Source organism: Notolabrus celidotus, chromosome 7, assembly GCF_009762535.1.
Source record: "Notolabrus celidotus isolate fNotCel1 chromosome 7, fNotCel1.pri, whole genome shotgun sequence".
Classification (NCBI taxonomy): Eukaryota; Metazoa; Chordata; class Actinopteri; order Labriformes; family Labridae; genus Notolabrus; species Notolabrus celidotus.
In genome coordinates, this window is record NC_048278.1 from 13,600,500 (window position 1) to 13,624,675 (window position 24,176).

A 24,176-nucleotide genomic window follows, 5' to 3' on the forward strand; every position below is an offset into this window, starting at 1 on the left:
CTTTCACACATGAATTATTAAAGCACAAAGTAATCGTTTTTTAATAGAGGAAGTTTGGTATAAGTGATGAAACAGTGTATCCATGGTGGCAGAGGGTGGGCTCGAGCGAGTCATACAAAATTCAACAGAGGAAGAGGATTTCCTCTCCTCAGTGATGTCCAGAGGTCACAAGATACTCTGAGCTGGATGGGTACCATGATTTCAAAAAGACTCTGAAACTGTATACCAGCCTTTCTGTCCAAGGAAGCACTCTATCCTAATTGCTGCTCGAGCTGAACAGGAATTTTGAGGTGGACATGGACACATGAGGAAAAAAAGGGTGCCCTAGGTATTTAAGTAAAATAATTGGAAATAACAATTTCTCTTTGACATCATATTATATCACACTTCCCATGTCAATTAGGATAAATGATGTTGCTTGACTTACGTTTCTACTGGATTAATCTGCCTGTTGGCCTCGTATGAAATACGTTAAATTCCAGTTGAGTTGTTAGCGTCATGGCTTTCTTATGGAATACCTCTATTTAAATGCTATGGAACTTTGCCAGATTAATTACTCCCCATTAAAGCTGTCATTTGCTGTAGCATTGCACTTAATGCAATGAAGATGACTTGATTAAACAACCTGGTTTGATATCATGTCCTCTCATATTTTTTGTTCTTATTCTTCAACTGCACTCCAATCACCCAGTATAAAAGTAGTTACTCAGAATTTAGTAAAATAATGTTTAGATAAAGTATTTCGACTTGAGTGGGTTAACAGACCATACTCTGACTTTTGCTCAACTGAATCCATTAAAGAAACTGTACTTTAACTTCAGCAGAATATCTTAGGCTATCTTTCCACCCTGGAACTTTACTTTACTGCACCCAGATAATCTGCTTTTTAATATGGTTGGAAAGGCCCTACTGCCCGTGCCCATCATTGGGACCATACACTATAAACATTAGGATCGTAGACCAGGTTATTGGGGTCAACTGAACACCAGCAATCTGCATTGGGCACCATTTTGTGTGAATAAGTCTCCATCGGTCCAGCATTAAACTCTCAAAAGAACAAAAAAGTCTCAAATGAGTTTTTTTAAGAGGTCGTTACTTAATATCAATTTGATCATTTCTGACAAAAAAAGTAATCCATTTTATGTCTTCTGAATCACAGAACAATTCGTAGGGGATTTTTTTTATCAAGTTAGGTTTTTCTGAAGGTGTGTCCTATTAAACTCAACTTTTACCATTGAATGTGTGCCTGCCAAGAAGTATCCTGGCTTATTCTTGTCCCCATTGTCTTTGTCTGAACTAAAATTGTGCCGGTGTAAAAGATATGTGAGAAGAGATGTTCATGAGAGTTATTTTCATTTTAAATTTACATTGAATTTTAAAAAGTGATAATTTTCTGTTTATATATTGTTATTGTGTTTTCAATCCAAACATAATCATTAAAAATATTTTCAAAAAAAGAGTAATCCATCCTGTTTGATGTCTTTTTTTCTTTCTAGTACAGTGGAGCTCTGAAGCTATTTAGAATATAATAATATGAGGGGGGTATGGCATTTTATTCATAAATTGATGCAGGGGGTATTTTTTCAAGAAGCGTCCCTCTTTACCATAGACTTTATGCTCTTTATCAATTTTCATCATTCACATCTGAGGTTCTCTCAGGGGTTGTGAAGGCCCATCGCCGCCATTTTGAAAGGTATCGGAGCTTCCGTCACCACGTGAGGAGGAAGCGGGTGAGGAGAGAAGACGGAGCAATCGAGCGGAGCGGCTGAAGCTGGCGAGCCCGGGCCATCACTCAGCTCTACTGGTCTAGACTACCTGGGCTAACTTTAGCTACATGTGCTGAGGTCGAGGGGGAAACTGATCTCCACTGCAACAATGCCGACAGTTACTTTACCGCCGAAAGAGAACGCCCTCTTCAAGAGGATTCTGGTGAGTTTACTTTTAATAGGCTGTGTTATGTTAGCTGTTTCCTACACGGAGAACAGACTCGTTTAGATTGTAATCGGCAGAGCTCGGTGTGCAAGTGGAGCTCCCCGGCTGTTAGCATTAGCTGCAGATTGTTAGCAAAATGGCATCATTGAATGAGCTAGCCCGGCCCTGACCTGCGCTGTCACTCTAATGTAAAGCCAAAATGGTTGTTCAGGACTCTCATGTGATTCTGGCAAACGTGGATATGGTTATTTAAAACAAAGCACGGATTAAACACAGTGATGACGGTTCTAACAGTGAGACTGGAGATTAGTTGCAGTAGGCCTCTTCCATGTAAAACATAACAACCTGCAGGTTGAAGCTAGCTTCCACGATGGCTGACTCGCTAGCCGATGCAACAGTGGTGTATGCTGGTAATTTAGCTTCTCCAGCTATTTTCATAAAGGTTTTGTCATGTGGTTAGCATCACCCCAAAGCAAAGCATGCTTCTTTACCTCAGTATAACTGTGTGTTTAGTTGATATCAGACGTGGGCCATGCTAAAGTACTTTGAGCTCAGCGCACTGACTGCCGATCTGACGTTAACTAATCGGCTGAGGTTAGCCGTGGAGCGTGAGGTGTGTTGGTTCAGCAGGCTTTAGGTTAATGTCAGTGTTGGGTTAATTGTGTGAGACATGAGCTTGCGTACATTTCAGTCAACTGTCTTGGTAAGACCGGCTTTCAGGGGAAGAGCATGTGTGAAAGTAAGAGAAAATAACGGAGACCGGTGTGACTGTGTCAGCAAATCTGTAGCTGCTTCAGGCCTGCAGTGCTTTGGCAGCTAGCTCCCACCCAGTCCTCCATACAACCCTCTGCAATGTTTGACTTCTGCTTTAGCATCGTTTTATATTCACACTCTGAACGCAGTTTTATGTATGTCAGAGGAATGGTTAAACAACGTTGACTTAAGATTGTTACACAGATTAGTATAAGAGGATAACTAAGTTGATATCTGAATTTGATGTAGTTGTCTGCATGTTCAGCTAGTCATAGTTTTTCTCCGTGGCTGTCTTTGTATGTTGTTTAACAGTTTTGCATGGACATCTGGTTACACACTTTTCAGGAACAGTGTGTAGACTGGGCAGCCACCACTTCACGTTACTAACTCGATCGGATAAACACCATTGTTTGGAAGGTCAGGGGCTCTGCTGGGAGCTGGTGGATGTTTATTTGCACATTGGCAAAGGGCTGGCATTCAGTTACTCTCCCCCTGGCAGAAACAGAGACCTGTGACCTGCACCTGATTCTGAAGAGTTGAGGCCTGTATTTGCTGAATACCTCAGAGAGATATTGTTTTTTCTTGGACTGTTATCAGGCTGCACTGTTTAATATTTTGGTCTGGCTTTGAGTTTGTCTGATTTCACCCCTACAAACTAACTTTCCGAAAAGTTGAAAGTTTGATGAAACTTTTATTAGACAGGATGAGTACACATTTTTTTAAAAGTCTTGACTGAGATTTACTCATTTAGGAATATACTGAGTTAAAGATTTTGTGAAACAGTCTAGCTGTTCAATGTCAAAATACTGAAATTACCTTTTAAATAATACATGTGATAGCTTTTTGTGCCATACACAGCTGCAGGGAACTGAAAGTATTGTCTACATTAAATATCTCAGTGCTATTTTTAGACCCCACCCCTGCTGTTATAACATCTGGCACTTGACCAGTCGTCTAACTATCATATCTGTGTTAGCATCCAAACTGAGCAGATAAGAAATTAAAGGCATTTGTTTGATATGTCCAACTTTTTACATCCAGACAATGAGGTTTAAAACATGTCTGAGGGAACCTGTAGGGAAGAAGAGGACCAGAACTTTTGTGACTTGTTGAAAATGATGTGTGAATGAGAGTATTTAGAATCAAATGACTGTGATTAAGTAAAGTTTCTGCAGTTGGGATACGGTCTGAGATATGGAACGGCTTTAGTCAGCACTGGACCACACCCCTCTTTTACTTTTGCTTCCCCAGACTGAGTGCCGAATGCATTATTATAACTTGGCAGTCCTCCAACTCCTGCATGGTACTGGACTTTGATGAGATTCTTTTTTGTTCATTTGGGGTAACGGGAAACACCTAACCTTGACTTGGACCTTGCACCATAAACTCAAAAACAGTCCTATTCATTGATTGTTCACTTCTCTCTTGTGCTCACACATGTTAGCATTTTCCCAACAATGAATTGCATTCAATTAAATGCCCTCTAATCCCTCCTTGAGCCGCATCTGCAATTTTGCAGACAAAGAGTCCGAGTCAAAAATCTCCTGTGTTCCCTTTGCAGGCACAGAAACCAAAAAGAAGTGACTGCTGCTGTTATTACTGTTCAGAGTTGTGTAACGCCACATTAATGGCTGTGTGTAGTAGTGACTTGGCATGTGATAATCCTTCAGAGAAATGTAATACTTTAAACTGGACTTTGAGGTATTCCATTTAATTTCCCTAATACCTGTAGCAACACGCCCATGACTAAGTGGAGCCCCCCCCTTTTGCTCCACACACAGTCCAACATGCTGCGGGAGAGGCTCAGCAGACCGGAACTGAGTTAAGCCGTTGACATGGAGTTTTCCGATGTGTCTGGATGGACTACTAGAGCAGCATCAGATGCCAGTGTCCCCATGCTGTCACACAATTAATGGCAAAATAACAAACGCTTTATAGATCAGAAACTTATTTATTCCTCTGTTTCATTCAAGCTTTGTTTTCTAGTGATGCTCCAGTGGGGAAAATTTGGACCAATGTTTAAAGTGATGTTTGGAATAACAGCTGATAGCCACCTCTGATGGAGTAGTATTTAGGGATGTAATGATATATCACAAATCGTAAAAAAAATCGATAGAAATTAGTCTTCACTCTATGACCATGAGTCCGTGGAGATTATCTATGGCCTGCTCCTCACGTTGATATTCAGCGTGTTTAACATTTTGAACACCACAATATGATCCATAGCTGTTTAATACCGTCAGTAATATACATTGTGTCATGAATGAAAATTTGAATTAGGGGGAAATAATGCATTTGGCATTGTTTTTGACATGGAAAGCTTTTACATTTTATTAATGATTAAACGATAATCGATTGTTAACATTTCCAAAGATAAAGATTAATATTTAATACTTTCATTTGGGAATCGTTCACTTTCCATTTCTCTATAATTGTTCTACAATCTTCCAGCAAGGTTATTTTTGTACGGTCATTTTTAAGTTGTCTGCAAGGTACTGAAAATAAGTGTGCAGTAGTTTTATTTGAGTTACAATACACCTTAAAAATAGATAAGGATTACTTTGTTAACAAAGAAATATAAGAGAAAAAATATATATTGCAACTGTCCATATTTGAGAATTGAAATAAAATAAAAATAGTTATTTCAATTTTGAGTTCAATCCAGTTTTCTTGAAAATTGTTAGAGAATCTTGAGGGAATCGTATCGTGAACCAAAAATCGGGATTCGAATCTTGGGTTGAGTGTGTCGTTACATCCCCAGTGTAGTAGTAGCAGGGAATTCTTAACGTCTGTTCATAAAGTAAACTATAATAGTCAATAGATCTGAATTGTTCGAACAAACTGCTGTCGATCTTTTTCAGAGGTGTGCGATGACGTTTGGCGGTACAATCAGCATTTAGGTAAACGAGCCGCTCAGCATTGAATTGATGTGACTCCGACATACTCCGACATTGGTGCATGACCCATTATTTACAAATAATAGCTGATATTTACCCTCTTGAATATGTTCAACCAATGCACTCCTCATATTTCCTCAGCTCCCCAACAGACCAAAGACAAGAGGAAACGGCACATCAGTCCTGATGCTGCTGTTGCACTCCACTTACCCAACATGTCAAACTGATTTTGAGTTCTTCCACTTGATTGTATATAAAAATTCCTTAACAGTCAAGGGCCAAGCTATAGTGATCTGCTAACTTGTAAATATTTTGCACAAGATACACTGATGATCTGAGGCTGATTTGATATATATTATAGGAGGTTCACTAGTCCCACCAGTCATATATATAAATGGGGGACTTATCATATTACTAGTACAGCCAAAAAGCTGTGAATAAAACTGCAGATATCAGAGAAACAGCGTGCTTTTTACGATGATACTTTTTTTTCTACTACGTCTACTCTTAACTGATGCAGACTTTTTTTGTTTTGCTTTGTGCAAATGAAATCCTTACAATGTTTTTGAGCAACTTTAGGGTCAAAATTTAAATATAAGATTACAAAAAAGTGGGTTTTATTCACCCATGTAATATTCTGTGTATTTTAATTTTCTTTTAATTTTAAACAAATAGATTTTTTTATCATCTTTATTTATGCATTTCATTTTAAAATGTTTAATGGTATAATGCATTTTTTATATATTTGTATATGTATGTATAAGTATATAAACATTTAAATATAAACATCCTGTCTTTCCCACCAAAGTGTGTTTTTCTCAATTTGAGCACCATATCTTTTGTAAAATAATGAGGAATAATAGTTTCCTAAAATATATAGAACATGAATGTTATAACCTAGCTGAAATCCCAGCTCCACTTAGCCTCACTGCTTTTGTAAGTAATTAAGTTGGTTCGTTGTATCCTAACATTTGCCCCATCTTAACCTGCAGTTGCGGTTCATTGGCATGATACTTCTGAGTTGTAACCACAAGAATCTCCTCACCACGACTCCTCTCAACATGATGCTAATGCAGAATCAGTGCTTTATCAGAGATGTTTGCCTGAAACCTAACACATGCACTCCTGGAAGTGAGCCCTGCAGCTTCGAGCCAGCGCCCTGACACACTCCCTTTCTCTCTCTCTGTGTAACTCAGGGGGCCGAGTTATTTTTGGGGTGAGGTGGAGAACATGCTGGATAAGCACAGCTGGTGGTGTAAATGTTGCTAAATTTACTTTCGATGTTGTGTGTGTGTGTTTACTAGCGTCTGTATAATGGGGTTATGCATAATATATTTAAAGTTGCTGATAGCACAGTCTGTATCAGAGTGTTGGAGAATAAGTAGTGTCACGCTGATGCTGTAGGTTCAACCCTTTTCACATAGACGCAGCTGCCTCATGCCAATGAGCACATCTTTGCGTCACATTGTCCTTCATACAGGTCAGTCAGAGTTCAGCGTGTAGATGATGAAGCAGCAGCCTATTTCTCCTCCATCTCAAACTTTCTGCTGATGGTGTAATCTTCCCCGTAGTTCAGCAGTCAGCTTCTTGAAATTTCATAACCGACCTTGGCGTTCATATGTGTCGTTGACGTCATCTTCGTTTCGCCATTAGTGAAGCCAGCAGTGGGACAACGCAATGCCATCTGCCAGCTTGACTCTTCCCGTCTCACTCTCCCTCACACACACGCATGCACGCACTCGCCATCTCCCCTGACAGTCAGTGATGAGCTTAAAAAGGAAGGTGGTTTAGAGTTGATTGTGCAACTGCTTGTACCTAAATATAACTTGACAGCAAAAAGCTGGTAGTTCCTTGAAAGTGGGTTTAAATTTTGTGTTTCTGACTCAAAATTTTGGTTTTTTTTAGTGCAGGACTATGTTCATAAGGCAGACGTGTCAATATGAATCATTTTTTTCTGAATAATATGAGTTGCATTGTATGACGTCATCCTTGTATATATCACCTTCATTCCCAGCGCTTTAGATAATTCCAACTATTCTGCTTCTGTATATACTTAATTATTTTAATTCAATTTAGTTTATTTTAATAAATTCTAATCTAATTTATTTTTATTTAAAGTATTTCTGATTCTGATAAAATGTTTAATTATAACATCTGTGTTAGATAATTCCGTGCAGCTTGCAAGCCTTCCGAAATTGTAATCCAGGCCTTTGGATACATAAAAGAGTTCTAGTCAATTATTTGCATTTGCTGGGATTGCTGCATTCATAGTCTGTGTATTTTGTCACACTGTTGTAGGAATACATTGTGCGTAAAGAAAAGACTACCTGTGTTGTTTTGCAGACCTTTCCCACTGCAGCACAACGTTAAGTTTCTGTGTCAGTAGACCGCAATCTCACAGCCTGGTTTTCAGATAACCTCACTTCAAAGATGTCACCACCAACTTCCTTTTGTAATGATTTTTTCCTCTCCTTTCTTTCACAGCGATGTTACGAACACAAACAGTACAGAAATGGGCTCAAGTTCTGCAAGCAAATCCTGTCCAACCCAAAGTTTGCAGAACATGGAGGTGAGCAGCAGACGACTGGATGTATAGAGGATCACACTCATGCAAATGTCCTCCTGTCACAGTCCTGTATCTCTGAAACTGCTTTCACATCTCACACAAAGCTCCTGAAAACTTAGTTTGGCTGCAAGTGTGAACACAAACACCCCACCTTTACTTGGAAAATGTTCTTCCAGCCACCTAGTATAATTCCAGGGTGAAGTTGGGGTGAGCTCATGTGAGAATGCAGCAGAAAATATTCCAGAGAATTTCCTGTGAGCCAGCAGGCTGCGGGAGTGTTGACATTTATATCATGCGGCCGGTGTTCTGTCTAGTTTTGCTGCTCAGCTGTAAAATGCTACTATAGCTTGAATCAATTCGGTCACACACAGGAGTAAGTGTGCTGTAAGTCCTTAAAAGTATGTCTCAATACACCAATCAGATAATGCTCCCAGTACGGGGTCACTTTCTATCATACCACGACTCTCTTCATTTACTATGTCAGAGTAAGGCAGGAGATAAACTTGCTGTTTAACCCTGTGTTCATGTAGGCATGCACTCTGCGTCCGACAGAAGGCTACCTCCTAGAGGGCCCAACAGAGAGCTCAGGCTGTATGCAGAATGTAAACAGGAGTCATGGCAGAAGTCACTGAGGTTACTGTTATGTTAATTCTGGTCTCAGTGGCCCATTGTGTGATAGATTCTTGGGCCAGGCGACACATGACCAGTGGACAGACAACACCATTGGCACCGCCTCTGCTCAGTCTTTATTGACTGATTAAGTTACATTTTACTTGCACCATCATTTTTGATCCTTCAGCTTGTCTTTCTGCCATTGTTGTCCCTGTTGCGGTGTTGATTGTCACACCCCCATTGCCTCTAGACTACCCCTGTGAATCATGTGGATATCTGCACCTCACGTCCATGTCGCATTATGGATGCTTTACACTTCGGCATCACCCCTACGGCAGCAGGAGCAGACGTGGACATGAGCACTACATGCTTGTGCGTCGATGTGTCGACAGACATGATTACAGGGAAGAATAGAGAGAACAGGTCGGACATACAATGCCGCAGAGCGAACCAATCACAGGGCTCGATTCAACGCGCAGTTACATTTTGGAGGAGCTGCACGTCGGCTATGTGCGTAGGCCTCTGCGTAGGTGCAAGGGCTACGCAGACGTACGCCGTAGGGTACGCCGTCGATTCATAGCAGAAGTATAAATCAGGCTTTAGATATTGAGGATGTGCATAGCTGCATAGCTGCCAAACTTACGCATGGCAGCCATCCCTCAGTCATACGCAAAAGTTAACAGCAAGTATATAAAGGGAACATGTTTTGATACTGTTGCAACATCCTTGATAAAGACTTTGAAGAGAAGTTTGACTGTTTCTGACTTTACATACATGCAAAGCCCTTTGGTAGCACACTTCTTTAGGAGTTTATTTGAAGGTACACCAGTGTGAACCTGGAAGAGCAACATCTCATAAACAACTTGTAATCATTGACAATAACACAGCAGTGAATTTACAAACAAACACATATGCCAAGTATTAAGACTGAAACAAAAATAAGGAGAATAAGGAATAAATAGTAGTAATAGCAATAGTAGTAAATGTCTGCTGTACTATTCTCCCCCCCATCCAGAGACACTGGCGATGAAGGGTCTGACCCTCAACTGCCTGGGAAAGAAGGAAGAGGCCTATGACCTGGTGAGGAGAGGCCTGCGCAACGACCTCAAGAGCCACGTCTGTATCCTTACTGATGGTGCTGCACTCAGAATTCATTGATGGTTTGCTGCATGTTGCGCTGTTTGCTTTTTAGAGCTTCAGCTAGTGCAAATGAGTGAGTATTTAGCATCTTACACGCTGCAATTACCTAACAGCGCTGTGATGAAGTCCTGCCATAATGACGCCTTTATACTTACACACTGAATCCTGCAGCGGCTCAATATTTGTGTCCCACTGTGTGATTGCACAGTGTATGATGTTGCAGAAGTTAAATGGACTGTTTTATTTAGTGCTCTCTCTAGTTTTCTGACAACTCAAAGCACTTTAACATGACATGTCACATTCACCCATTCACACAACATTCATACACAGCTGGCAGAGGCTGCTATTTGAAGAGCCCATATTAGCTTATCTCATTCCTCTATTAATTCAGCACACAAAGGACTCTCTGCAAGTTTAAGTTACTATGTAAGAAAAAGTGAGTTTAGGTCCCAAGTTGTCCGCTCTAGCAGGAATTTCTGCACCCATCCTTTAATAGCAGCGTGACAACTTTGGAGGAGATTCTGTCTTTGTTCCTTAACTCTGTGACCCAGGCTGGCATGTTTACGGCCTCTTGCAGCGCTCAGATAAAAAATATGATGAGGCCATCAAATGTTACCGCAACGCTCTGAAGTGGGACAAAGACAACCTGCAGATCCTCAGAGACCTGTCCCTGCTGCAAATCCAGATGAGGGACCTGGAGGGCTACCGGGTGAGTGCTGACAAGGGGTGGGGGGGGGTTGGGGCGGATAATTTAGATACCTGTTGGATGATTAATTCCTGAAAATCCATTTTCATTCACCTTGACACATTAGGGTTGTCGGGGCAAAATAACACACTCTGGAGTCCAGATCCAGGTGTGAACAGGGGATTGAAGTGAATTGGCTCGTTTTATGTAGACACATACAGGAAGAACCATCAGAAAAACACACCTCCATCTGTCTCACTGCCTAGTTGAGGACCCGGTTTGACGCTAGTTTGAAGATGACCGGATGCATCAGCAGGCAGTATCAGGTTGCAGTCAGTCTTCACAATGTAGAACAGCTCTCCTGGGACAGAGCTTAGGTTTTGGACATGTATTCACTGAGAGGTATGAAATGGCAAGATGAAAGTCTGTTTGAAGCTTTAAAAAATATGTAGAGAGACGTATGGCAGAGGCTTCTTATAAGGAGTTATGTGTCTGTATAATACCATTATTCAGCAGAGTTACTCTCCTCTGTTTGGTGATACTGCTGCCTTATTCCATCACACAACACATTAGGATTCTTTGGATCAAAAATGAAGGGTCAGCATACAGAGGATAGAAATCTACTAAGCTCAGATGGAACTGTCCTGTCGTAGTTTTGACGTTAAACCCAGCTAAATTAACCCTTTTGACTGTTTTTCAGGAGACACGGTACCAGCTGTTACAGCTGCGTCCAGCACAGCGGGCCTCCTGGATCGGTTATGCCATCGCCTATCACCTCCTGGAGGACTACGAGATGGCCGCTAAGATCATTGAGGAGTTCAGAAAAACACAACAGGTGAGACCTGGCCACAGCTAAACATCTTGATACAAGCATGTGTAGTATAAAACCTGCCCTTTAACTTGTAAAAATCCCATACATGAAAGGAGAAATAGTGCAAGGATCAAAACTTACAAAGGATGTAACAAGGAGCTACAGATGAGAATAGAGGTTTTTCACATTGATGCCATGCAGCACAGTGCACTGATGAATGAGTAACAGGATTACTCACATCTCTTGTAATGTAGAAGGTGTCTGACTGGCTGAGTGATGCACCATAGCTACAGTTGATGCTTTAAGGCTAGACGGACTCTCCCTTTAACAGAGTATTGGATATGGGTGTAGTAAAATGGTTGTATCAAAAATAGCGCTCACTCTTTCCCTCTTTTGCTCGCTCCTGATAAGACCAGTCTGCTTCCTGTCTTTGTGCCATCTATGTAAGACAACAAGTTAGCGTGACTAGGCAATGGCACATGCACACCTAGAATGCTGCAGAGTTTCCTAAACAGCACAGTTTATTATATTAATCTGGCAGCAGTAGCCGTTCTTGTTGTTTATAATACAAAGTGTTGATTCCACAAACATCCTTTTGTTCTTTCAGACGTCTCCAGACAAAGTGGACTATGAATACAGTGAACTGCTGCTGTACCAGAATCAGGTGTTGAGGGAGGCAGGCCTGTACAAGGAGGCCCTGGAGCATCTGTCCAACTATGAGAAGCAGATCTGTGACAAACTGGCTGTGGAGGAGACACGAGGTGGGTCACAGTCCAACATACTTTCTTACATACTTGAGTGAGCCTTTACATTAGAAACCTATTGGAAAAGCCTTCTTGACCATTTGTGGTTTTCTTTGCATTCCTACAGCAGTCGATAAAGTGAATACTCTGGAATTAAAAAGAAAAAGACCACTTTAGGCTAAAAAGAAGTCCATGGAATCATTTCATTAAGACTGAACTAAATGACAAGATGGCCGACCTTCTCATCTCCATACCTGCCTGTCAGGTGGCACTCTACATTGAGCATGTTGAATCAAAACTGCAGAGAAAGTTTGCTTTAAAGCATAGGTCACAAAATCCGACGGGGCGCTTGTATTTTAACTGGCGCAACTTTTGTAGTCTTTACGGTAGTGGTTTTGCTGATGAGGAACGTACAGACCAATTTCATAAGGGTTAAGCCATCCCACGTGATACTACTCAGCCACTCAAGTCTGTGCATTCCAGGCGGTAAACATTACGACTACACAGATCAGACAGATGACCCACTGGAAATTCTTTCAGACCTTTGCTTCAAGATTTTTTTCCTAACTGGACCTCTTTAAATTTTAGCTCCCTGCTCTTAAGGGTCAGCAATTATGACGACATTCTGCATTCCTCTCCCAAATACACTCTTGAACCAGTGGTCGAGGCATTTTAGTTTCATTTTGACACTTTCCAAAATCCAGTTTCCTTTTGCTGTTTTCTTGATGTCCTTAGATTAAAATACACCTTTTATCAGAACCAGTTTGGGCATAAGAACTCAAGGGAAAAAGTGTCTATGGCCTGAAAATGCACAAAAGAATGGTTAACCAAACACTCTCATCATGTTCTGAGTCACCAGGAGAGAGTCAAAGGTTGGATGAGGGTTTTTTTGTTGTTTTTTTTAAGCTTCTTTTGAAAATAGTCAAATAGGAATTTTCATGATCTTCAGCTTCGTCATTGGTTTTTCTTTACTTTTCTCAAATCTAACTTTAAACCTTGGCTTTATAGTCAAGAAGAGCAGCTTCTGACACTGCAGCTCTTCCCTCTGTTTCCACAGGAGAGTTACTGTTACAGTTGGAGCGTCTGGACGAGGCCACAGAAGTGTACCGCCGTCTGCAGGAGAGGAACCCAGAAAACTGGTCCTATTACCATGGCTTGGAAAAGGCCCTCAAACCAGGTATGACACTTCACTTTTTTCTTTTTAGTTTATCAATATTATCATGACTGACTATTAAAATATCTCTATTCATTATTTCCCTCTCCAGGTAGTGTGGAGGAGAGACATAAGATCTATGAGGATGCCTGGGTGAAGTTCCCTAGAGGACTGGTTCCTCGTCGGCTGCCCCTCACCTTCCTTTCTGGTGAGTCAGTGTTCAGCTGAAATCATTTAAGGTATTTCATGTTAAATTTGTCATTGAAAGGGAGTTTATTTATAATATTCTCCATCTTTGCACAGGTGAGAAATTCAGAGAGTGTCTGGACCGGTATTTAAGGTTGAACTTCAGTAAAGGCTGTCCGCCTGTCTTCACCACTCTCAAATCACTGTACAACGACAAAGAAAAGGTGACAGCACTCACTGATCTAAATCTGAATCATGATGTCACGTTTTCCTCACCTAAACCGTCTCAAATAATGCAAACAAGGAAGTGAGGTCCATCTGAGCAAGAGCCTAGATGAACATTAGTCTGCGGTATCCACTAAAGTAATGTTCTGTGTGCTCTTTCTCTTCGCAGGTGTCAATAATCGAGGATTTGGTGGTCGGCTATGAAACCTCGTTAAAGACGTGTCGAATGTTCAACCCGAACGGTGAGGAGAATATTTTAGATCCGATGGATGAAAAAGGATTCGGATGTGTTTTTAATCAACTCTATTTAGTACAATGTAGCATAATGAATAGCTTTTACAGCTAATATCACTGATCCAGCAGTCCCTGCTTGTTTCAGGTTACTAGTAGTTGTTGATAGTTTGAATCATCAGTCAAGACAACCCCATTTCAACAAGCATGTTTTAATTAAATACCTGTACTTTTATATTTAGCTTAAGAATTGATCACGGAGCAAAACAGGAGTAAGAATATGGCAAACTGTAAACTTACAAACTTATTTAAGTAAATACACACCTAGTTGAAATACAGATGTATCCTCCCCTATCCACACTCAAGGCGATCAAAGCTGGTAAAAGCTCTGTCTGAATCAGCGTCACCTCAATCCCAGAACCCATCAGCAATCATTGTCTCACGACGAGAGGTGATAAAAGCCTCTGGGAACAGGAGCCAACTTTTCACTAATTCCAGTGTAAGCCAGCAGCTGCCAAAACAACTTCCAGACAAGGCTTCTCTCCATTCTGAATCTACGTCTGCAATGTCAGTGGTCATTTCTTGGTCCATCTCATCCCCCAGAGCTGCGCCTCTTCATATTATCAAGTACTGGAGGTTTCAGTTCAATAGCAGACACACACTTCTCTCTGACATAAGTCAGCAGTATGAACCTGAAAAAGAAACCAATTTATTTGAGATTTACTGACAATTTACAGATGCAAACTTTGTCAGGTGTGTCCTCAAGAGGAGAAGAAAACCTTTAAAATGTTTGTTTGTTGTTTTTTCTGATTGGTCCAGGGAGTGGGATATCTGTTAATGGGGATAAATGGATTATTGTTAGATTACTGTGGTGTGATGCGTGCTTTTGATCTCCACACATACTCTTTTCCCTGCTTACACCAAAGCCTGCTGAAACATGATTACTACTTCTCAGACTACAAACGTACTACGAATGGAAACCATAACACTTCCTGTTCTGAAATCCAGACCCAACAGATCTAACCTGTTGTTTTTACTCTTCAAATGTAACTGTTGCAGTCTTTTGTTTAAACCTGGAGAACAAAGTAACATTCTTCTTGCACTATGGCAGATGACGGTAAAGAAGAACCCCCGACCACGTTGCTCTGGGTGCAGTACTTCCTGGCACAGCACTATGACATGATTGACCAACAGACACTGTCACTAGAATACATCAATGCAGCCATTGAGAGTACGCCTACACTCATCGAACTCTTCCTCATTAAAGCCAAGATTTACAAGGTAACGTATGATTCACTTGTGTGTGTTCACAGAGTTTCCTGCACTCTTTGCATGACTGTTAAATGACCTTTATCCTCCTGCAGCATGCTGGGAACATCAAGGAGGCTGCTCAGTGGATGGATGAGGCCCAGGCTCTGGACACAGCTGACAGATTTATCAACTCCAAGTGTGCCAAGTACATGCTGAAGGCTACCATGATCAAGGAGGCGGAAGAAATGTGCTCAAAGTTCACACGGGTGAGAAAAACTGTTCACACAAGGACAAACTGACAGCTGACGAGGGGGAGACAAGTTTGAAAACATCAACACAAACTTGTGGTTCTATTTAAATCCTCTCAAGTCCATTCATTAAGAACTCTTACAACCTGGAGATCTTCAGCATGTCACTTACAATCCTAAAAACAGAGTGGATTTACATTGAGGCAGCATTGAAAACACAAGCTTTCTTCTTCACCAACAGTGAATAATTTAGTAGATAATATCAATGATGACAAGAGGGCTCAAAGGTAAGAAAGGCGTAAGTGCTCATGTACTTAAAAGTACACGTTTGAGTCAGCCTCCATGTCCTGCTCTCATATTCATAAATATCAGCGAAACAATAACCTATGATTAGTAAGTTCAAACATAAAACTCATAAGATATTTGTACACAAACATTTCATTGTAAAATAGTCACAGGTGATGAGACATAGGGATCTGTCATGTTGTAAACTATGCTGATCTGTTGTTGCCTTTATTGAAAGGGCGAGCCAGGATGGTGCTGCAAATGAATTCCCACCCTGGGCAAACAGGCCTGGTCATGGGACGTTACACATGGGAGTCTTTTATTGCTTTACATAAGACACTCATGGAACTTGTTGTTTCCTCAATTGTCACCCAGCTTTGAGTGATTGCTGGTTAGCTGCGGACTCTCTCTCTCCACCTTCTCTTCTCCCATTGCTGCCAAAACAACTATTCAGCTTCCTACAACTCTACTGCTGAATAGCGGTACAACAATGTGCCCAGTCATTCTGTGCTTAATTTTGGGGTGTAAGATTCAATGATTCGAAACCGCCTGCTACATACTACCTACGAATTAGGGATGGGCAATGATTTTCGAATATTGGTTCACTTCGAATATTTTCTCATTTTAAAAGTAGAATTTTGCATCGCATTTACCGGTACGTGGTTGTAATATGGCATTCCCGCCAGATGGTGGCTATAGAGCATCTTATGTTTGCCAACTGATTATTTGAATAATCGTCAAATAGATGCCAATGATTATCGAATAGTATTTTGGCTTGAAATGCCCATCCCTACTACGAAACTAGTATGCAGTACGTACTGCATCCTGCATTTGATGGTAGTATGTAGTATGACAGTTTGGTTGGATCTGTTTTGCAGTATGCAGGGCCAGGTGTCACTGGATTTCCGGTTTCAGAAAGCGGAAGTTAACAACTGCCAAGCTGATTGCGAAACTGCTCTTTAGCATCACTTAGAATTTTGAAAAGTTAAGAAGTGGTTTATATAGAACTAAATAATCTTCACAGCACCAAAAAACAAAGTGCCCCCGTCAAAAAAAGAAGAAAGAAGAAAAAAGAAAAAGCAGATTGTTAGCGTGGTGCATTGTGGGAAACCGTACACCTTTAAACTGAATCCTGGCCAAATCAGTTCGTAGTATAGTTGGTGGTTCCGAAAACAGACGATAACTTCCAAGACTGACAAAGTGATTTACTGTCTTCACCTCAGAAATGAAGTCGTGTGCTCTAGGTTTGGGATAATGTGAAGGACAGAAAACGTAATCAAATTCTGCTTATCATGTACACTGCCTACGAGACTAATTTCACCCTGCAAGACTCCATGAGTGTAGTATAGCCCACAATATCAAACACTTTCTCCAGCCTCAATGTTGTAGTTCGTACGTTAAATCTGACTTACAAGATACCAAGCAGACAAGACTTCACCAAGTGTGACAGAAATGCTTCTCAAACGTAAAAATGAGCAAAAAGAAGTGATGACGACAACGCCTTAATGTCATTAGCAATCCATATTTTGTTGTTTTATCCTTGCAATTTGAACATTGGTGTTGTGCTCGTAGGGCTTTGTAAAGTACATGAAAGTAACTGCCCTAGTCATATGAAATGTTTATATTTCTCCACCCAGCTGCCTGTCACAGTGAGACACCTGAGCATGTGTATGATGAAGTCTGTGTTTTTATCTAGGAGGGCGCGTCAGCAGTGGAGAACCTCAACGAGATGCAGTGTATGTGGTTCCAGACGGAGTGTGCACTGGCTTACAAGAGCATGAACAAGTTCGGGGAGGCCCTGAAGAAGTGCCATGAAATTGAGAGGGTAAATTCTTATCTGTAACACTGTTAACTGTACTCCTTAGTTAGCCCTCATCAATCTGTTTTTGTTTCATGTATAGGTCACACCCTTGATTGCTTTGGTTTTACATTGTATTTTTTTTTTTCCGCTCTCTCGTTGCTTTCAACAGCATTTTGTTGAGATCACGGATGACCAGTTTGATTTTCACACATACTGTATGAGGAAGATGACGCTGCGCTCCTACGTGGACCTGCTTAAGTTGGAGGACGTTCTTCGAATGCATCCCTTCTATTACAAGGCGGCCACCACAGCCATTCAGATCTACCTGAGCCTCCATGACAATCCCCTGACAGATGACAGCAAGGAGCTGCAGGCTGACACTGGTAAGGCCACAGAGAGCTGCAGGGCGTACAAAAGTTACACAACTCATGAAGAACTACATTGTAGATGACATGGTACATTTTGTCCTTTTTTTCTTCTCTAGCTAACCTCTCGGACAAAGAGCTGAAGAAGCTGAGGAACAAGCAGCGGAGGGCACAGAAAAAGGCTCAGCTAGAGGAGGAGAAGAAGAATGCAGAGAAGGAGAAGCAGCTTAAGAATCAGAAGAAGAAGAAGGAGGACGATGACGAGGAGATTGGAGGTCCCAAAGAGGAGCTCATACCTGACAAACTGATCAAGGTGAAAGAGAAAGAAAATATGTCGTGCCTGTGCACATAAAATATCAAGTAATCCTGAGGGAGGGATCTGTGAGGATGATGTTGACGGTGTTTGTACCCCCTCGTTTCTCACGTCTTGTCTACAGGTAGAATATCCACTGGAAGAAGCAGTCAAGTTCTTGACGCCTCTCAAACATCTGGTCAAGGACGAAATAGACACACACCTACTGGCCTTTGAGATCTACTTCAGGAAAGGTCGGCAAACACTCTGATTTATCCAATACTTCTCTGACTTTGATTTACTACAGAGGTACAAGACGTTTGTCTCTTTGTCTCTTTTTAGAAAAATACCTGTTGATGCTTCAGTCGGTAAAGAGAGCGTTGGCTATTGACCCAGACCACCCATGGCTACACCAGTGTCTCGTACGCTTCTTTAAAGGAGGTATGACTGTCTTACTTGCCACTAATCACTTTTTCTTTCTAGTGTTTTTTTTTATTTACCATCCCTCCAGGCAGCACTCATCACTCTCTCTCTCATGTTCCTCCTCCTTTCTTACAGTCTCAGAAAGCAAGGAGTTGCCAGAGGTGGTCAGGACAGTGCTGAAGCAAGAGATCACCCGACTTTTCGGCGACAGTAACGCCAAAAGCTTCAACCAGGCCTACCTCAGCAAGCACTCGAACTCCATACCACACCGACTGGCTGGTAGGTCACTCATACCTGCTCACACACACAACCTCCTCTGCATCCATCTCTCTGCAGTGTCTCCAGCTAACCTGCCGTGCTGATGCGACTGCTTTAACTCTAATGCCTGAATAATACTTGCCTTTAGAATATACACAGTTTATACTAGTGTTGTCATGATACCAGAATTTTGAATTCTGATTTGCTGACTTATACATTTCCTCTGACTCATCAATAACCAGAGGAAGGGTGTGGTTGTGTCAACAGTCGGACTGATAGAAAACATGAAGGGACCAGGTGGCACTAAGGCCTCTCTCCTCTGCAACAGACCCTAACAGAACTTGTGTACTTTATGAGATAAGGACTAAAAGGGCCAATCAGACGTCAGCAATACTGACCTCTGAATAAGAACAGTTGGGCTGGTCATGTATTTAACCAGTTTAGGAGTCAAGGCGAAGGGTGGAGCAGAGACAGCAGGCAGGATGAAGCGCGACTTCAGCACCAAACATTTTCCTCTACATTTACGCAGAGCTGTAGTCATGTTTGAGTTATTTTAAACTTAAATGCTATGAAACAACCACAAACCAACATATCTATCTATCCATCCATCTATCTATCCATAGCTCACAGTATCTTTGTGTTAAAAACACAACTCTAGATCTGTTTTTCATAAGCTTTTGTACTTTTCAATTATATCAAACATAAAAAAAGCAGAAATTGTATCATTTAAGGGCGCAGGTTTGGAAAGTAAGAAGTATCTTAAATATGGGCAGCCTTAGTTCATACTCTAGTCTCGGTAAAGGACCTGTGCTGTTGTTAGCATTCATACCTTTGTTTTGGTGTGTCTGAGTGCTGCAATTAAACTAACAGACCACAGGGTGGCGTTGAGGTCCTTCTTTAGCTTTTTACTGAGTCTTCTTTTTCTGTTTGTACTTCAACACATGGTGAAGGCAAGATAGTGAGCAGTTCATGTTTGAAATGTTGCTAATAAAAGATATTTCACTAAAAAAAACAGCAACAAAGTAAATGTGCAGACACAATTGAGCTCTGACCAGTTAGACTGTTCATTAGGGATGTCAATTCTAAGTATTCTCTGATAGATTTTTGGAAATGTTAACGATCAATTATCGATTAATCATTGAAAAATAATTGTTTTCTTATGTCAAAAATAAAGCCAAATTCGTTGTTTTTCCCCAAAATTATATTTTCCACAGCAACAAAATGCATACAACTGATGGTATTGAATACGGGTAACAATATGTTAAACATGCTGAATATCAACGATCAAGCTCAAAAAATATTCTCTGCGTACATAGTCTAATAAAGTGAAGGCTCAGACTGCTAATTGTGTGTCTTTGACTTGATGAAAACAGGAGCTGATCAACTGATGAAACACTGTTTATAACGGGGGTTGTATTGTTTTTATAGAAAGCCCGACTCTGTTTTCTTATTTCCTGCTTTGAGTCACTACACTGAAAGCCCTCTGCAGACAGCCTTACTTATACGCATTGCAGTGTTCCTACTGTATTTGATTCACATATTTATTCTTTATTCTAAAATATGTCATTTTGAAATGTTCAAAGACAACCCCAAACATATTCATCATTGATTTATCACAAGCACCAGTTTACATAAGACTCACAGCTGCTCTTTTCTCCCGTATTCAGCTGCGAAGATGATGGTGTATCTGGATCCATCAACAGAAACTAAGGCAGTGGAATTGGCAACCGCACTAGATGAGTCACTCAACAACAGAACCATACAGGTCTGCATCTGTGGATTTATAAAATGTGATAAGTAGTACATGAAATCTCCCTCCTTATTACAGCTTTCATTGTCATTTTCTTTGTCTTCCCTCCTCAGATCTGCACAGAGGCTATGGAGTGTCTTCGGACTGGCGTTCTGGGCGACTGCAAGGACCGCGCAGAGTCGTACCGCGCCGAGTGTCACAAGCTTTACCCCTACACATTAGCTTTCGCGCCCCCCGGATATGAGGAGAACACCAAGATAGCCAATGGAGATGTTTCTTTGGAAACGGAGGAGCTAGCCAATGAGATGTGAGCGGGACAGAACAACAATGGATGAGAAAAAGGAATGGGGCCGAGCATGAAGCCTTGTGGTACGCCTGGCAGCCATTTAGTAGAGCCAGTCACGGAAGCGAAAATGGGTGTTTCGTTCTTTGGCTCAGCTTAATCGGGTCTGACCTGGCATGGCTTGGCTCTTTCCCTCATGGTGAAAATCAGGACTGTGTGTTTGTGTGTGTGAGAGTGTGTGTTGAGAGCATGTATGCAGTTGTGTATATTTGTGGGAAAGAGGGGGGGGTAAAGAGGAAGATAACTGAATGGCCATTTAACTTTTTTAAATAGAGCTGACGATTATGCTGAATATGAAAATAAACAGTAGTTGATGGCAAACTGTCGGGAGAAACTTTGACAGACTGACGGACTTTGATGGACTTTCAGTTTCCTCTGATATGATCAACAACGGTGACGGCAACCCCCCGAGTCCGACTCGGTGCTGCTCCGACACACGCCTGTCTCATACTGTGTTTCCCTTATTTTAAAATGCTAATTTAAATGAAAACAGGACACAGCTGTCCCGGGGGAACTGGTGACTGAGCTGAGTGGATCTGATCTGCCACAGATCTGTAGGAAGCTGAACAGGAAGAGTTACTGAGGACCCTGAAGTAGACACTGAGGACATCCAGTGCCCACAGGTGTGTCCTTACCTGGTGTTGCTCTATCGAACCGCCGATCAACATGTGGCGGTGCAGTCGGGTGAGTGAAGAAGAGACCTGATCTCTGCAGTGGGGTACAGCGTGAAGAAAGCCACCTCACATTATAACAGTTTTATTTTTAATCAAACTGTGCTTCCCTCACGGTTTCCAGCTAAGATTGGGAATATGTTATTCTCTTCTGTAATAATGGAGCACCGTGTAGCACAATTTTCAAACTGTAAAGGTTGTGTGTTGTGCTCCATTTCGACTTCACTGCTCTTCTCAACGGTTTGACTTAGTTCTGAGAAAGTTGAATGGATCCAAGCAATACCATAGAAACTCTCCTGTCCAAAATGGATTAATAAAACTCTTGCTAATGATGATTTCTAGATGGGGTTGAAGTGGTGACACTGAGTCTACCTGATTTATCTGCCAGGAATGGATTTATCTCAATGTAACAGTGAGTCTAACTGAACAGTGGAAAAGCCTGCAGGACTCCAGAGGGCTCTTCTCTGCTAATCAAAGCGGCTCCTCTAAAGGTCAAAGTTCAGGCTCCAGAGCCTTTAACTCCAAGTGGCAGAAGTGAAAATATTCAAAGAAGGGTAAAGAGATGAGTGGGAATTTGTCATTTTACTTTCTCTGTTCCCCCTTTTTCTCCTCAATCATCCTCTTTTCTTCCCCTTTTTCCTCTAATTTGGGTTCTAATGTGAAAGATGAAATCTGAGATGGCGATGTAAGATATCTCTGGATTTTTGTATTAAAACTAAAGGAAAGAAAACATGACTCGTGTCGATCTTTGAGTTGCTGCTGTTAAAATCAAGAAACTTTTCAAGGGTTTATTGTTCCTGTTTCATGGTCACCTGGTGCTCCCTTGATCATCCCAGTTCCAAAGTTGAGATGTAACTTACCTGCTTTAGGTTTATCACAAAGCTGAACTCATGATGGGGCGGCTGTGGCTCAGTGGGTAGAGTCTGTCATTATCAATCAGATGGTTGGCTGTTCGATCCCAGCTCCTGAAGTCGCATGCCAAAGGGTCCTTGGGCAAGACACTTATTGCTCCCGCTGTTCTGTGATGTATGAATTTGTACAAATGAGATTAGCTCATAGTGATGGTCTCTTACTAAAGCAGCCTCTCCCATCAGTGAGTGAATGGGTGAACTAGAAAGACTAGAAAAAGCGCTATATAATTACAAGTCCATTTAACATTTTACCATGATGTGAGAATAACTTTTAATCTCTGTCATGAAAGTTTCAGTGGTCAGCAACAACTAATCTCACATATTACGTTATTAGTTGACATTTTTCTACAAAAAACACGAATTAAACAATATTTAACTTCCTCCTCGCCATGCTATTCAAACATAAAGCAAAATTTTCAACCATGAAACTCCTGAACCCGCATTTTTCTTTAGAGATTTTGAGAGATAATGTAAGAAAGTTTCCAGAACAGACTCATTTTTAATCTTTTCCAACATCACATTAAAGGCATTACACTGTATGAGGCTGACAACACTCCAGCAGCTGAAAATTAAGAACCTAATGTTTGTTGATCTAAAAGTCAAATCTAGGCTGTTTATTCCTAAAAGCAGATTTTTAATATTTAAAAAAACTTAATGTCAGACTTTTTCAATGTTAACTTGTTTGCTATATATGACACATATTGGGAGGTGTCCTCCAGAAACCCTGTTGTGTTAATAATTTATACCCCTCTCTTTCTGATACTGGTCTCTGACACTCTGTTACATAACCAAGATGCAGTGTTTTTGGAAGCCTCCACAGTATGCCACTTTCTAACTGTTTTTACATCACTTTAATAATCAGTCACTTCTTGGTATAAGTGATGATACAAAAATGTAGATCAATGTAATCACTCTTGTAAAAAAGGATCTTGTAATCTCTTCTCTCTTTTTTTGGAAGGCTTTCATTAAAGGAGTTAGAAGTCTCACTGTGGTGATGTGGTTTAAACTCAAATGATGATTTGGGATATCCATCACAGAGGAGCAGTAGTAGCCTACCTTTAAAGAGATGTAAAACAGCAGGACTTCCCACACAAAAAAATGCGTGTAAAAGTGTAAGTGTAAAGCAAACCCAGCAGGAGGCAGCAGCATACTGCTTTACCCGTACAGCTGCAAGATGATGATGAAGAGGGAGCAGCTTGGGTCAGGAAGGTGGGTGAAGTGAGGAGAAGGCATGAAGGCATCATGACTCGACCTACCAGGCACAGGTCAGCACCCTCCTGGACCAGAGCCTGAGCTTAAAGCTACTCTCAGCACTTCTTGTTGGAGAGTTAATGCTGCAACAGAAAACATCCATTAGATATAAAAACAACTCAAAAAGACCATTAAAATTACAAAAATGCAAAAAGTGACTACACGATACTACAAAACATCTTAAATGACGGCTAATACACTGCCTGTTTATTCATATGTTTGTGCAGATGGGGGGGGCTTTCACATGTTATGCCTAACGCCCAGGGTCCATATTGTCATAATCTGGCCATGGAGGTCAAAGCAAAATAAATGGTAATGTCACAGTTGAGAATTTAGTTTCCTAATAATTATTCAAGGATGAGACACATCTGATAAAATCATTCAATCATCACC

At 41.1% G+C, this 24,176-nt stretch overlaps 1 protein-coding gene across 1 annotated transcript; it reads left to right on the plus strand.

Moving 5' to 3' along the window:
- Positions 1-1,479: 1,479 nt before the first annotated feature.
- On the plus strand, positions 1,480-22,353 carry naa15b (N-alpha-acetyltransferase 15, NatA auxiliary subunit b). The gene is made up of 20 exons (XM_034687442.1): positions 1,480-1,929; positions 8,067-8,151; positions 9,776-9,880; positions 10,452-10,609; positions 11,286-11,420; positions 12,004-12,157; positions 13,197-13,316; positions 13,405-13,500; positions 13,596-13,702; positions 13,873-13,945; positions 15,046-15,215; positions 15,299-15,451; positions 17,415-17,543; positions 17,689-17,902; positions 18,004-18,197; positions 18,322-18,430; positions 18,519-18,617; positions 18,735-18,878; positions 20,525-20,622; positions 20,721-22,353. Exons 1-20 carry the CDS (start codon positions 1,876-1,878, stop codon positions 20,916-20,918), a joined length of 2,595 nt encoding a protein of 864 aa, XP_034543333.1. The 5' UTR covers positions 1,480-1,875; the 3' UTR covers positions 20,919-22,353.
- Positions 22,354-24,176: the final 1,823 nt, after the last annotated feature.

Excerpts from the sequence above, each read along its gene's own strand:
- naa15b (XM_034687442.1), top strand. The coding sequence starts at position 1,876 with ATGCCGACAGTTACTTTACCGCCGAAAGAGAACGCCCTCTTCAAGAGG. Across the intron at positions 15,452-17,414 it reads TGTGCTCAAAGTTCACACGG|GAGGGCGCGTCAGCAGTGGA; the intron begins GTGAGAAAAACT and ends GTTTTTATCTAG. Across the intron at positions 18,431-18,518 it reads TGAGATCTACTTCAGGAAAG|AAAAATACCTGTTGATGCTT; the intron begins GTCGGCAAACAC and ends GTCTCTTTTTAG.